The 12,542-nt window shown below is 40.3% G+C and overlaps 2 protein-coding genes across 4 annotated transcripts in view; one reads left to right on the forward strand and one right to left on the reverse strand.

The window, feature by feature from the left end:
- The window catches only part of ccdc65 (coiled-coil domain containing 65), a 62,347-nt gene extending 52,659 nt beyond the window's left edge, over window positions 1-9,688 (forward strand). For both annotated transcript variants that reach the window (XM_073070952.1, XM_073070951.1), the window contains exons 7-9: window positions 716-934; window positions 7,326-7,478; window positions 8,375-9,688. In XM_073070952.1, coding sequence (XP_072927053.1) covers window positions 716-934; window positions 7,326-7,478; window positions 8,375-8,674 — 672 coding nt within the window. In that variant the 3' untranslated portion in view covers window positions 8,675-9,688. The remainder of the gene's footprint in view (window positions 1-715; window positions 935-7,325; window positions 7,479-8,374) is intronic.
- fkbp11 (FKBP prolyl isomerase 11) overlaps window positions 1-12,542 on the reverse strand; it is a 91,669-nt gene that overhangs the window by 42,401 nt on the left and 36,726 nt on the right. The window contains exon 7 of one of the 2 annotated variants that reach the window (XR_012102011.1): window positions 11,867-12,050. Coding sequence is in view for 1 of the 2 variants with exons in the window: in XM_073070961.1 (XP_072927062.1) it covers window positions 12,022-12,050 (29 nt within the window). In the remaining variant the exon portion in view is untranslated. Of the gene's footprint in view, window positions 1-10,998; window positions 12,051-12,542 lie in introns of those variants that run through there. The other variant, XM_073070961.1, reaches the window with a different exon arrangement.

A 12,542-nucleotide genomic window follows, 5' to 3' on the forward strand; every position in this document is an offset into this window, starting at 1 on the left:
AGCTCGGGACCCACCACCCTCAGTGTTTCTGTTCCGTTGACAGAAAATGATCACGATTGAAAATAAAGTGGAAATAATAAAGCGAACGGAAAGAGGTGAAACATCACTGGAAAAACGTTAGGCTACAGTTGGTCAACGATTGGAACAATTTTAAAGGATCAAGTGAGAGTAATAGAGCATGTGAAAGGCCCCGCCCCGATGAAAGCTACAATTATTACTAAGCAACGCAGGGATTTAATTATTGGAATACATATGTTTCTTAAGTGTTTTATATGCATAGAAAGGTAAAATATATACTATATACTAAGACAAACGTTTGGCTAACTGACACTAAATAATACCGGATGTACCTGTTCTGACTTATACCTAATACAATGTAAATACTATGTAAATAGTTGTTATACTGTATTGTTTAGGGAATAATGACAAGAAAAAAAAAAGTCTGTACATGCTCAAACAACAAGTGCTGGAGAGAGAACTTCCGGGTTTTCCCGATCCGCAGTTGGTTGACTCCACGCATGTGGAACCCAAGGATAAGGAGGGCTGACTGTATTTAAAAACTTGCACCTAACCACTGTTTGCTGAGTTACTTTGTTTTTTGTCCTATCAAGGGTATTACTTGTACGGTGATCCTTGGCTTTTCATTCAGTGCTCAGTTTAAATCAGTATTTATAGTGATAACTGCAAGTTTGACATCTGTATATTTTTTTGGTAGGATACAATATCAGCACTGAAGATTAAGATGGCGATCAACACATGGAAGTATGAAACAAAACATAGAAAAATACGGGAGGGTAAAGATGCTATAAAGCAACACTTTCTCATGCAGAAAAATCAGATGAATAGTCTCCGAGCGTCTGAGCACGAGCAGCTTGTCAAACTGACTGTTGAGAGTAAAGGTGCAATTGAAGCATTGAAGAACATCTGTGCTAAGGTAAAGTCACAGATCTCCCAAACTATGACTCGATACCCAAGGGAGTCTATACTTGGCTGGAGTCAGTGCGATGTAGATTCACGGGATTGAATTTTGAGATGATGGCTTTCCCCTATGAGGAGAGATTTAGATTAACCTATGCTCAGTGGAATTCAGAGGAACTGAATGGTGATGGTGTTGAATTATATAAGATTGAAAAGGGTGGATGGTGATACTGTTTCCCCTAGCAAAGGATCAAGAACTATGGGACACAGGACCAGGATAAGGGGTGGATCAATAAAAAGGGATATTGGAAGGTCTATACTAACATGTGTCTTGCCTACTCATGAAAGCAAAACTCCCAATTTAGTTTATTTTATCAGAACACTGTTTGATGGGTATAAGATTATATAGAATTATCTAATGTTTGTACTGCTGAAATGATTAAGTATTTTGTTCCTTCTGGCACACCAAACTTGCCTTGCAAATATTCCAGCAGGACATACACTACACTGTGAATTTAGACCAGATGTCAGTCTGCCTGAAGTCACTTACTGCCAGCAGGTTACTGCCTTACTCAGGCTGACCACGGAAACCCATCTTAGTTCCTCTATGCACTCCTAAATCCAATGACCTGACCCCACTGCTGACTAAGACCCAGATGAAATAGTGTGGAGACAGTCCAGACAGCCTCTGGCAAGTGACGGTCATAGGAACAGAATTAGGCCCATTGGGTCTGCTCAGCAGTTCAATTATGACTGATTTATTATTCCTCTGAACCCCATTCTCCAGCCTTCTCCCCATCTACTACTAATTACTCTTACTAAACAAGAACCTATCAACCTCCACTTTAAATATACCCAATGCCTTGGCTTCCACTGCTCTCTGGTTAAAGAAATTTTTCCTGATCTCTGATCTAAAGGGATGTCCTTCTTTTCTGAAGCTGTGCTCTCTGGTCCTAGACTGCCCCACTCTCAAAGACATCCTCTCCGTATCCACTTTATCTAGGCCTTTCAATATTCAAAAGGTTTCAATGAGATCACCCCCCCCCCCCATTCTTCTGAACTCCAGTGAGTACAGATCCAGAGCCATCAATCAATTTTCATAACCCTTTCATTCACGGAATCATTTTCGTGACTGTCCGCTGCGCCCTCTTCATTACCAGTACATCCTTTCTTAGAGAAATGGCCCAAGACTGCTCACAGTACTCCAAGTGTGGTCTGACCAGTACCTTATAAAGCCCCAGTGTTATATCCTTGCTTTTATAGTCTAGTCCTCTTGAAATAAATGGTAACATTGCATTTGCCTTCCTTACTACCAACTCAATATGCAAGTTAACCTTTAGGGGATCCTGCACAAGAACTCCAGAGTCCAAACTCCAAAGCACCTCTGATTTCTGAATTTCCTCCTCATTTAGAAAATAGTCTATGCCTTTATTCCTTCTAAATTGCATGGTTTTCTGCATTATTTACTCATAAAATGTGGTGTGATCTTCATCTAAGTCACGATAATAGACAAACACAATCTGCCTAAACTAAAAACACGCAAGCAATTGTACTTCTCATCATTACTGAGTGCATCTTTTAAGAAATCACAGTCTAGGTACAAAAAAAGTATGTAAACCTCTGGGGTAATGCCTTCTACAAAAGCTATTTGGAATCAGATGTTCCAATCAATGAGTTTAGATTGGAGATGTGGGTTGTAGAGGTGCCCTCCTCTTTTAAAAAAAAGATACACAAAGTCAGGTTACTGACAGAGCCTGCTCTTCTCAAGAAATATCTCTTTATGTGCTCCATGCTTTGATCAAAACAACTTTCAGAGGACCTTAGAAGAACAATTGTAGAGATGCATGAAGCTGGAAAAGGCTACAAAACCGTTTCTGAAGACCTGAGTGTTCATCAGTCCACAGTAAGAGAAATTGTCTACAAGTGGAGGAAATTCAATACTGTTGCTACTCTCCCTAAGAGTGGGCATCCTGCAAAGATCACATCAAGAGCACAATGTACAATGCTGAAGGAGGTGACAAAGAACCCAAGGGTAACAGTAGAAGACCTGCAGAAATCTCTAGAACTTGCTAAAGCCTCTGTTCATGTGTCCACTATAAGAAAAACACTTAACAAGAATGCTGTTCATGAAAAGACACCATAGAGAAAACCACTGCTCTCCAAAAAAGACATTGCTGCACGTCTCAAGTTTGCAAAGACCACCTGGATGTTCCCCAACACTTTTGGGATAATCTGTGGACAGATGAGACAAAAGTTGAATCTTTTGGCAGAAATGCACACTGCTATGTTTGGAGGGAAAAGGGCACTGCACACCAACACCTCATCCCAACTGTGAAGCATGATGGAAGGAGCATCATGGTTTGGGGCTGCTTTGCTGCCTCAGGGCCTGGACAGCTTGCAATTGTTGAGGGAACAATGAATTCAAAATTGTATCAAGACATTTTACAGGAGAATGTCAGGGTAGCACTCCATCACCTGAAGCTTAATAGAAGTTGGATAATGCAACAATGATCCGACACACAAGAGTAAATCAACAACAGAATGGTTTAAAGAGAAGAAAATTTGTGTTTTGAAATGGCCAAGTCAGAGTACAGATCTTAACCCAATTGAGATGCTGTGGCATGACCTGAAGAGGGCTGTTCATGCAAGGTATCATAGAAATATTGATGAACTGAAACAGTTTTGTATGGAGGAATGGTCTAAAATCCCTCCAAGTCTATGTGCAGCACTGATCAACAGTTATCAGAAACATTTGGTTGAAGTTGTTGCTGTACAAAGGGGTCACACCAGTTACTGAAAGCAAAGGTTCACATACTTTTTCCAACAAATATATGTATATTGGATCATTTTTCTTAATAAATAAATGAAAAAGTATAATGTTTTGTTGTATTTTTTAATTTGGTTCTCTTTATCTAGTTTTAGGACTTGCGTGAAGATCTAATCACGTTTTAGGTCATATTTATGCAGAAATAGAGAAAATTCTAAAGGGTTCACAAACTTTCTAGCACCACTGTATATTCCATCTGCCTTTATTTGCACAATTTCTTAATCTGTCTTAAGTCCGTATGCAGACTCTGTGCTTCCTCAACACTACCTGCCCTTCCACCCATCTTCATATATATTTAAGGTGGAGGGTTATATGGGGGGGACAGAGTTTAAGGGTAGGCACAACATTGTGAGCTGAATGTCCTGTACTGTGCTGTATTGTTCTTTGTTCTAAACTTGGCCACACCATCAATTCCACCATCCAAATCATTGACATATAACATGAAAAGAATCTGTCCCAACACTGACCCCTGTAGAACACCACTAACAGTTAGCCAGAAAAGGCTGCAGAACAACCAACCAGAAAAGGCCCCCTTTTCAGTCAGCCAATTTTTTTTTCTTTATCCATGCTAGTATCCTTCCTGTAATACCATGGGCTCGCAGCTTATCAAAAGCCTTCTGAAAAACCAAGTAAACAATATCCACTGACTCTCTTTTGTCTATCCTGCCTGTTATTTCCTCCAAAATAATTCCAATAGATTTGTCAGGCAAGATTTCCCCTTACAGAAGCCATGCTGTCTTTGGCCTATTTTATCATGTCCCTCCAAATACCTCAAAACCTCTTCCTTAATATTGGAACCTAACATCTTCCTTACCACTGAAGTCAGGCTCTCTGGCTTATAATTTTCTGTCTTCTGCCTCTCTTCCTCCTTAAAGAGTGGAGTGACAATTGTGATTTTGCAGTCCTCCAGAACTATTCCAGAATCAAGTGATTCTTGAAAGATCATTATTAATGACTCCACAATCTCTTCAGCCACCTCTTTCAGATCCATGGATGTAGTCCATCTAGTCTAGGTAACTTATCTACCTTCAGACCTTTCAGCTTCCTTAGTAATATCAACTACACTCACTTCTGCCCCCAACATTCTTGAATTTCTGGCACACTACTGGTGTCTTCCACAGTGGAGACTGATGCAAAGTACTTTTTCTCCACTTATATATTTTTTAGTTGCCTTCTATTGGTTTGTAAAAGGTTGCCAATCCTCTTTAAGTTACCCACTATGTTTTGCTGTATTGTATGTCCTCTCTTTTGCTTTTATGCTGGCTTTGACTTCCTTTGTCTCATTCTGAATTGCTCCCAGAAACTCCAGCCATTGTTATCCCTCTTAATGGCCCCTTTCAATCATCTTTGGTCAGCAACTGTCTTGTGCCTCTGTACTCCACTTTATACTAATAAGTCTGATTTTAGCTTCTCCCTCTCAAACTGCAGGGTGAATTTTATCATATTATGATCACTACCTTCTAAGAGCTCCTTTAACTTGGGCTCTCTAATCAAATCCAGTTCAATGCACAACACCCAATCCTGAATAGCTAATCCCCTAGTGGGCTCAACCACAAGCTGCTCTAAAAAGCCATCTCGTAGGCATTCTACAAATTCCTTCTCTTGGAATCTAGCACCTACCTGATTTCCCCCAAAAATCTGCATATTGAAATCCCTCATGACAGAATCACTTACTTATTACCTGTTATACTGCTGGTGTTTAGGGCAGCAATGAAGGTCCTCCATCTCTGGTGGTGCTTAGGGCTTCCTTCATCGTGTCACTAGCTTCCTCTCGGTTTTCACTACTGGTGCAGACTCAGGAATACTGTCGCACGCAGATGTAGGAGGATTCTTCATTGCTGTTTCCATGTCAATTTTGTTTTACCAGTCAGGGTTGAAAGCCCTGAGTTGAACCACCAAACCTGGAGGACCGGTGGACCACTCTTAGTCTGTCCTCTACCCTTTAACCTGTTTGGCATGGATGACCTTACCAAAAGCCAAAGCTTAAAGCCTTGACTTTAATTCCTTGAGGTTAATTCCTGGGATGTCCGGACTGTCTTACGCAGAGAGGTTAGAGAGACTGGGCTTGTATACGCTGGAATTAAGGAGATTGAGAGGGGATCTGATTGAAACATATAAGATTATTAAGGGATTGGACAAGATAGAGGCAGGAAATATGTTCCAGATGCTGGGAGAGTCCAGTACCAGAGGGCATGGTTTGAGAATAAGGGGTAGGTCATTTAGGACAGAGTTAAGGAAAAACTTCTTCTCTCAGAGAGTTGTGGGGGTCTGGAATGCACTGCCTCGGAAGGTAGTGGAGGCCAATTCTCTGGATGCTTTCAAGAAGGAGCTAGATAGGTATCTTATGGATAGGGGAATCAAGGGATATGGGGACAAGGCAGGAACCGGGTATTGATAGTAGTTGATCAGCCATGATCTCAAAATGGCGGTGCAGGCTCGAAGGGCCGAACGGTCTACTTCTGAACCTATTGTCTATTGTCTATTGACTCCAGCCAACGTAGTTCTCTAAGTTATTGAGATATGTAATCCTGGGTGATGGGAGTCCTTAATGATGGATGCTGCTTTTCAGAGGCATCACTCCTTAAGTTGCCCTGGATACTACGGAGGCTAGTACCCATGATGGAGCTGACTAAGTTTACAAGACTCAGCAGCTTATCTCGAACTTTGGCCTCCTCCCCCCACCCCAATACCAGACAGTGATGCAGCCAGTTAGAATGCTCTCAACGATACATCTGTAGAAATTTGCAAGTGTCTTTAGAGACATACCAAATATCTTCAAACTCCTAATGAAATTAGCCACTATCGTGCCTTCTTTGTAGCTGCATTGATACGTTGGGCCCAGAATAGATCCTCAGTGATATTGACACCCAGGAACTTGAAATTGCTCACTCTTTCCACTTCTAATCCCTCTACGAGAACTGGTGTGTGTTCCCTTGTCTTATCCTTTCTGAAGTCCACAATTAGTTCTTTGGTCTTACTGACATTGAGTGCAAGGTTGTTGCACTCTCTCTCCAGTGCTATTTTCCATCAGTCCAATATCTGCCCTCGCTTTTCTTTTACGCTTTATAGGTGTATCTTAAAAATCTTTTGGTATCCTTTTATATTACTGGCTAGCTTACCTTCATATTTCATCTTTTCTCTCTTTACTGTTTTTCTACTTGCCTTGTTAGTTTTTAAAAGTACTCTAATCCTCTAACTTCCTGCTAATTTTAATATATTATATGCCCTCCCTTTTGCTTTTATGTTGGCTTTGACTTCCCTTCTCAGCCATGGGTGCCTCATCCTCCCTTTTAGAATATTTCTTCATCTTTGGGATGTATCTATCGTGGAACTTCTACATTGCTCCCATTAACTCCAGCCATTGCTGTTCTGCTGTCATCCCTGCATATATTTAGAAACTTGGGTATGAAAACTTAATCTGTTAATGGGTTCTATTTTAAAAGTGCACCAGATCTCTTCAAACAAAGTCCTTGTGGGGTCCATTCTCAGTTCTGGATGATCATCATAGCTAATTACCATTAGTCCTTACAAATACAATTCTTTTGGCGTCAATTTTGAATACTTGCTATCTTTGGCATAGGGTGAACACATTCTGAAAATGGCAGAGGCGTGCAGGAAATTAGAAACAGAAAAAGAGAAAGTTCTTCCATTCTATGCCTGCTCTCTGACCCCAGAAGAAGAGGAAAGGGTTCAAACTTTAATGAAGAAGCCGCCTTGTGAAGAGCTAGTTCAAGTAAGTGGTGGAGAAACTGTCTTATAAACAAGAGTTACTTAAATTGAAATTTTTGGAAATGTGAATATACTAAAGGAGGAAGTGGGTAAAGTCTAAAACTTGGCTGATGTTTATGCTTCCAGGTAGCAGAGGTAAGATTTGGGTAAGATAGGCATGCTAGAATTTGGATCTTGTGGATGTGAGAGAGAGAATTCCAGACAACATCAGTTAATCTAGTAGAACACAGACTGATATGGATCACTTGAGTTATGTGCTTCATTAATTTGTGGAACCTCCCTATGTTCCAGGAATACAATATTTGAATAGTAATTATGTAACATTTTATATATTGGCAAAAGACAGTGTTGTATTTCAATCAGGTTTTTGCTATCCCTTTCAGGATACCCTTTTGTGGATAATAAAGTATTTAAGTGTTAACACTGTTGCAATGTAGATAATACAAAAGCCAAATTGTGTTTAGCAAACTCCTGCAAACCTTAGACTGGATTATCTATTTGAGGGATAAATATTGGCCCAAGGTGAACACTGTTGACCTTCTTCAAAATAGTGCTTTGTGATCTTTTATATCACCTGAGAGAGCAGATAAGGCCTTGACCGAATCTCTCAGCCAAAAAAGTTGGCAGCTCCAGTCCCAAAAGTTGGTACTCCCTTAGTCCCAAACAGAACTTCAATTTTGGTGTCTATCCCTGGAATATTTATTACAAAATATATTCTCATAAAGTGAAATGTTTAGATCGGGCTCTGGTTAACTTTAATTAGTTGAGATTTTGGCTAAAACTAAAGATCTTAATTTGGATATGGGACTTGTCTAACCAGATCCACCACAGTGATTGATCTTCCCAGGTTCCATAGCATGGTAAATGGTGACATTTTTCTCTTTTTTTTCTTCTTTTAAGATGATGACAGATTATGAGGCTCTGGAGCAATTCTGGAAGCGCTATAATAAGGTTCGCTTAGACCAGATGGTTCTAGAACAAGATAAGCAAACCTTACTGCAGGAGAACCAGAAACTTCGGCAACTCCTGAAACAGTACTTAGATGGAATCTCAGTCAATGACCATATCCTGTCAAATCTGAACCCACTCATTGTTATAAACAACAAAACAAATGTGAAAATTAATATGCCTGTGACAGAATCTGCAAAGCCAGTTTACAATGTGATTGAAGCAGCACATATTGTTAATCACACAGTCTAACAATCACTTCATTTTGGGCCTAAATGTGCCTGTCTTTACTGACTGGTGCCTAACCCTTATGTCTGTTTAGCAAAGCTTTACTTAATTACCAAGTTAACTATCTACTTACCGGTCATTTATGTTCAATAAATAATTAGTCCACGTCATTTGTCAAATGGTCCAGATAAATTTATGCACATAGCCTTTGTAACGAAGTAAATAGCTCATTGTTTCCATTTAAGAAAGGCATTTAAAGTTCAACTCAATAGCTAAGTCTTTGCAAATCACCTGTAACATGGTGAATGTAGAGATAAAGGGGCAGAAATCTGTCCTTGATTTTATGTGCTCAGCACACAATACAGAGATTTCAATGCTGCCAAACTTTGGAAGGAGAGTCCAATGTTTAATGCAAATGGCTACGATCAAATTCTATCCTGTGGTATGTTGTAACAAATAGGGGTCTTTAAACTGTATGGGGAATTTGACCCAAACTTCTGTAGCAGTGTGTATGAACAACACCAGCCAGCTCTCACCCTTGTTCAGGTAACCTTATCAACGTGTACAGTACGTCTAGTTCACCTTCCTTTAAATACATCTGCACTTTGGCTGCCACATTCCAAGTATTCTGGGTAGAGGTGTTCTGTATTTCTGTAACACGCTGCAATGTTCCACTGCTGAGTAGCAGCAATGTTTGGGTTATGACTGGAGATAACTGGGCATGTTAGCCAATGAGTGGGATGTTGTTCTTTCTTGTGTGTCTGGGAGAGGGATTTTGCGATCTTTTTTTTTGCCGGGGAGAGATGAGGAGAGAAGACGCGAATGGAGAGATTTGGTAGATCGCCGGACAGAGTGGACTTGGAGCGAGGGTCCGAAGGTCAGCGATGATCGGAGGAGGTCGATGGTGGATGAACGGCCTTATCGGGGAGCTCCAACATTTGCGCATTAGACTTTCGTGAGAATGGGCCCTTTTTCTATTTTTTTGTTTCTTTACCAACCATTTGGCAAATTAAGAATTATAAAGCTCAATTGTTTAATCGCATATTGTGGACTGTTTGTTATTTCGTGGTGCTGATTTGTAACAAGGGACACATCGCACAGCATCCACCCAAACGAGATTTCATAAGTTTGGCCGGGCTGGGGGCTATCATCTCTCAGATTAAGCTGCTAGCCAAAGTGAGAGTTACATTTTTTTTGGGATTTAATTTATAACAATCTTGTATTTATGAGGCTCCTTCTTCTGATCAGGTCTGTGGTTGGGGACATTCTCCCCCTAGTCTTTTCTGAATCTTTCAAGTTGTGCCCAGTGGAGGTGCTGAATAGGGAGTCCAGGGCACAGATCTAACCAAGAATAGAGATGAGCAATCCAAACATTTCCTACTTGTTTGATATAAGGTTATTACAGGACCCACAGTCCATCTTTGTTACTTTCATGGTATCAGCTATTGATTGCCTCTTTTCATTCAGCAAAATGGATCTGCTCTTCCTTGCATCTGACTGGTACAGTCACTTGGTTTTAAATTTTGCAATTTTTCTCTTTTCTGTCAAGAGATCTACCTTTTGTTTTCGATCAACAACTATGCTAAATAAAGAACCTTAGCTTCAGCCATGAACAGGTTGACTGAAACCTAAATCTTGAAAAGAAGGGTGTGTGTATATAGTTTCCCCAGTTCAGTTGACCATTCTGAGTGACATATATGAGAGACAATGTTCAACCCATCAATCATTCCTCACTGCACCATCATTAGGTTCTCAAAGTGGTCACACACTGGTGCAGCTAAGGAAGGATTGTAGCATGTGGTACAGAATCTTCAACCTAGCTGAAAAATGCCCGAGACGCAGGGGGATGAGATCCAAAGTAATAGGCCTGAGGATGGGCTGTTGGTATACAACTAGATACAGTGTGTAGTGAGACTGTAAGAAAGGACGGACAGATGACAGGGCAAAATTGCAGTCAGTCAGATGAGTTAAAGTAAAAAGGCTGATGAATACATGATATATTTGGATGCACGCAGCATATGGAGTAGTTTGATGATCTTGTAGCACAGAGACTGGTCGGTATGACCTTGTTGGCATCACTGAATCGTGGCTGAAAGAGATCATAGTTGGGAGCTTAACATCCAAGGATACACATTATATTGAAAGGACAGGCAGGTAGGTGAAGGGGGTGGGGTGGGTGGCTCTGTTGGTTAAAAAATGAAATCAAATCCTTAGAAAGGGGTGACATAGGATCAGAAGGTGTAGGATCCTTGTGGGCAGAGTTAAGAAAGTACATGGTAAAAAGACCCTGATGGGAGTTACAGTGCCTATAAAAGTATTCACCACCATCTGGAAGTTTTCATGTTTTATTGTTTACAACATTGAATCACAGTGAATTTAACTTGACTTTTTTGACATTAATCAACAGAAAAACTCTGTTGTGATCTAAATTAATAACAAAATAATTGATTGTATAAGTATTCATCCCTATTAATATGACACAACAAATCATCACTGGTGCAAACAATTGGTTTTAGAAGTCACAGAATTAGTTAAATAGAGATCCCATGTGCGGTCAAGGTGTTTGATTGATTGTGGTAAAAATACACCTGTGCCTGAGGGGGTGGTGGAGGCAGAGACTCTCACAGCGTTTTAAGAAACATCTGGGTCACCAAACCATAGAAAGATATGGATCAAGTGCTGGTAAATGGGATTTGCATAGATATGTACGATGGACAACATGGTCAGGGCAGGCTAAAGGGCCTGATTCTATACTGTATGAATTCTAAGGCTGGAGGTCAGCAGCTCGATCACTGGAAGAGGTGGGTATATAAAAGTACTTGCCAACTGGCCAGAGGTTGATGATTTGTCCCGGTGGTGGGGACTGATTGGGGATTATGGGAGTAGGATAAGTTGTTGGGTGGAGTAGGGCCTTGAAGGAGAGGAGAGACCCAAGCCCCTTGTTAAATCCTGGGTATAGTGGAAATACTCGCTCCTTGGGGATAACCATTTCCTGAACAGCAATCAAAAGAGGGTGTTGAACAAGGTATGACACAATCTGACACTGACATTATCTCAGCTATTTTAAGGTAATTCTCGACCAAAGTGCCTGATTACTTTCTAAAAATGGTTGCAATTGCACTGCATTTCCAAAAAAAAAGAGATTTGTAGTCACTGCCAATAAAGAAAGTATTTGAATTTCTATACTGATATGTTCTCCTAAAAGTTATCTCTTACCATTAGCCTTGATGACTTGTTTCCATCTCTAGTAAGGAACGTTTTGTTTGCATTATCCCCGTGTTTCTCCCATTCAGTCTTGACTACTTTCTGTCTTCAGGACACAACTGGGGAAGAGCCTGGGGCACTTAATTCATTGTTCTTCAAGAAGTACATCACTGGCTGTAAAACGCTTTGGGAAATCCTGTGGTTACAAAAGGTTCAAGTAATTATCACTCTTCAGTTGTCCAGTCACCTCCAGTCATTGATAGCATTGTGAAAAGCTGCAGCCTCCTGAAAGAGGCAGTTCTAGTAATGCTTTATTGAGATTGTCTCATTCACTTTTTCTCTGCAGCCTCTATAATGCTATCCTGATGGTTTCAGTTAAATTTAGTTCTTGTTGGAAGCCTTTACTGAGAGAAGGAATAATTCTGTTTTGCCTTACTGATAGCACAACTACCTGTTCTTTCTTAACACTTAGTAATATTATCATTTGGAGGATATTTGCTTGAAGCACGTTATCATTCAGGTTAACCTTCAGTTTGATATTTTCATGTGGCCAATGTCACATTTAATGAAAATATTTGAGAGAAGACAACACAACCCTATCACCAACACCCTACCTGTCATTCCCATAGGTAACCCCTATTTCCATTCTACAATTGTGCTGTTCACACAGTTAAAAACTAACATGAGC

This window comes from Hemitrygon akajei, chromosome 18 (assembly GCF_048418815.1).
Source record: "Hemitrygon akajei chromosome 18, sHemAka1.3, whole genome shotgun sequence".
Lineage (NCBI taxonomy): Eukaryota > Metazoa > Chordata > Chondrichthyes > Myliobatiformes > Dasyatidae > Hemitrygon > Hemitrygon akajei.